General features: G+C 42.1%; 1 protein-coding gene across 1 annotated transcript; it reads right to left on the bottom strand.

Annotated features, from left to right (window-relative positions):
* Positions 1–475: 475 nt before the first annotated feature.
* LOC122924394 (vomeronasal type-2 receptor 26-like) lies at positions 476–1,244 on the bottom strand. The gene is made up of 2 exons (XM_044275435.1): positions 1,238–1,244; positions 476–1,197 (listed from the first exon to the last, which is right to left on the bottom strand). The coding sequence occupies exons 1-2, from the start codon at positions 1,242–1,244 to the stop codon at positions 476–478; spliced, it is 729 nt and encodes a 242-aa protein (XP_044131370.1).
* Between the last annotated feature and the right edge of the window lie 2,033 nt (positions 1,245–3,277).

Raw genomic sequence — 3,277 nt, 5'->3', positions numbered from 1 at the left:
TGCAGCTTCTCCTAGATCTGTTCTCAAGGTCTCCTGTTTTTATCCTGAATGACCTTATGACATCCCTCTGCCCTGCACGTTATACACTGTATATGTATGTAGAGTCTTGTCATAAAAGAATTCATCTTTTTTATATTTATTTGTATATTTAAAAATCCCTTACCCAGACACAGAAAGACAATTACAAAGCCCCCGTAACCTCAAGGGACTGATATTTTTGGTCCGATGTCTTTGACACCATGTCAGATGTATGAATTCATTAGCTATAGCAAGGAGCAGTAATGCCTGAGTATATCCTACATATCAGCAGGTAGACATGGGGAGGTCCTCTCCTTCTCCTCCTAATAAATGCACTGCTGAGACAATGTAATGATTGGAATCTAATTATATTTTATCATTTCTTTCTAGTATAAGATGATATCTACAAGTTGTTATTTCAGAGTTAATCACTATTATCGGGGTTACCGTTTTGCCGTCAGTTCTTTCTTGTCCCCAGCAGGTCAGCTTTTCTGTTCATTTCAGATTTAAACAAAATAATAAAACATTTTGGGAAAAACACACAACCTAAAAGTCCAGCACTGGAAGCCATTACTGCAAATATCTCCACAGCCACCATGTTCTTTCCTCTGGTGCTCAGATAAGCCGGGATCATGGAGATCCAGACGCTGCAGAACACCAGCATGCTGAAGGTGATGTACTTGGCCTCATTAAAACTGTCCGGTAATGTCCTCACCATGAAAGCCAGAACAAGGCTCACAGCTGCAAGGAGCCCCAGATAACCCAACATGGAGTAGAACCAGATATCTGAGCCTTCATTACACTGAATGATGATCTTCCCAGGATAAGAGTCAGTGTCCAGGTCCTGGAATGGAGGACAAATAGACAACCAGATAATACAGATTACAGCTTGAAAGGATGAACACAATGACACTATGGTATATGGTAGTTTCACACTGAGCCATTTTCTCCAAGGGCTTCCAGGCTTGGTGGACTTAAAAGCAACACAAACCATCACAGTCTTGGCAAGAAGTGAAGAGACGGCTACTGAGAAGAAGATTCCAAAACTGGTTTCACGTAATCTACAAGTCACATCATTGGGACGACCCAGAAACAAGAAGACAGAGAGGAAGCTGAGGATGATGGAGACCAGGAGGAGATAACTCAGGTTCCGGTTATTGGCTTTAACAATAGGAGTGTCTCGATAGGAAATGAATATTCCAAATATGAAGCCGGTCACAAGACATCCGAAGACCGAGACACAGGAGAAGACAGAAGCAATGGTGTCATTCTGGTAAGAGATGAATTCCACTACTTTGGGCCGGCATCGGTCTCTCTTCTCATTAGGCCATTCATCACTTTGGCATTTAATGCAGCTGTCAGAATCTGTAGGAAAATGTCATAACATCTTATATCTATCTCCCCATCTCATACACAGTAGTAGCGATGGTAAACAGCACGGTTTATTACATCATCCACATAATATGCCTACGATGGTTGTTTAGTGACTCTTATTAACGTTATATTAGAAAACCAAAATTACTCAAATAGCAAACACAACTAGAAGGTGTCGTTTCTGAAGAAACCACAGGATGTTGGATTAAAAACGGTAGAGATATAAGCAAAGTCTGTTTAACCTGGTTTATTAAAATTTGAACCCAATTCACCCAATGACTGACTGTGCCAAATATGAGGACCCTGCCATTAACCCCTTAGAGCAGAACGCTGTGCATGTACGGCGGGGAAAACTGTGCCAGAACGCAAAACGCCGTACATGCACGGCGTTCATTTAAATGCTCCCCTGCCGAGATCGCGCACCTGATGCGCATATTACCGTGCTGTATCGGGGACCAAATATCTCCCCTTTGACAGCCAGGGAACGATCAGCTGTGGTTCCGGCCGCAGATCACTGCCGGAGATCCCGTTCGTTCATATGAGCGATATCATGCGTGTGCGCACACACATCTCCTCCTCTTCAGGCACCCGGCTGTCGCTGAAATGAGAGGATCGGAGATGAGAAATAGCTGTCTGAACATAATTCATTGTGATTGGTCCTGACTGTGGACCAATCACAATGAGTTATGTACAGGACGCTATCTCTCAACTTCGATCCTGTCATTTCAGTCAGAGAAGTTGGAGGCAGTGCAGTTAGACCTGTGATAAAACACACACACACACACACACCAAAAGTGCCCCTCATCTGTCCCCTGTGATCCTCATCACCCCTCATTTGTTTCCTGTGCCCTTCATCACCCACTTATTAGTCCCCTGTGACCCTGTGCCTGTGTGCTGTCTGCCAATAGTGACAGTACATCAGCACCCCAGTCCTTGTCATCCATACCTGTTTTTGGCAAATCATTAGGGTTATTTAGGGCGTTATTAGGGTTAGAGCTCTTATTTTAGGGTAAGTTAGACGTTTATTGAAAAAAAAAAAAAAAAAAAAAAAAAAAAAAAAAAATACAATTATAATAATAAAAAAATTATAAAAAAATATTGGGGACGTCCGTACTTGTCCCCGATTATAAATACTCTGTTTCATACCCCCCCCCCATACCTCCGAACCTCTATCTTCTACCAGTGATATAAAGCTCCACAATTTTATTTTTCAATTTTTTCCTGAATATATATATATAAATTTTACAAAATGTCTCAACGGGTGTACAGCGCCGAGGAGGCTTATGAAATACTTGCCTCAGAGTCTGACGCTGACAGTGGAGAAGAAGAATCTTTTCTTGTGTATAGCTCTTCTTCTGATTCATCAATTGACGAACCCTCTCACAGACGCAGTAGAGTTAGCAGCGCATCAGCTTCTACAAATGACCCCAGCTGGACTTCTGCTACTAACTTTGTACCTCAGTTGCCGGACTTTACGGCCACTACAGGCATTCATGTGAACACTGCAGGGTTCACGGAAGCTGATTTTTTCCACCTTTTTTTTTCTGATGAATTGATAGACATGATGGTGGAGCAAACTAATATTTATGCCAATCAATTTTTAGCCGCCCACCCCAACTCATACTATGCAAGACCCCTTCAGTGGACTCCCACGACCCCTTTGGAGATGAAAAAATTTTGGGGTCTAATACTTAATATGGGGATAATTAAAAAAACATCACTACGGTCATATTGGAGTAATGACCTTCTACATCACACACCACTATACCGCACCATTATGTCAAGGACCCGATTCGAAAGTCTCCTGAAATTTCTACTTTATAACAATAATGCAGATTGTCCACCCCCTAATGATCCTATATACAATCGTTTATACAAAATTCGG

This window comes from Bufo gargarizans, chromosome 1 (assembly GCF_014858855.1).
Source record: "Bufo gargarizans isolate SCDJY-AF-19 chromosome 1, ASM1485885v1, whole genome shotgun sequence".
Lineage (NCBI taxonomy): Eukaryota > Metazoa > Chordata > Amphibia > Anura > Bufonidae > Bufo > Bufo gargarizans.
This window is presented reverse-complemented; position numbering and strand designations above follow the sequence as displayed.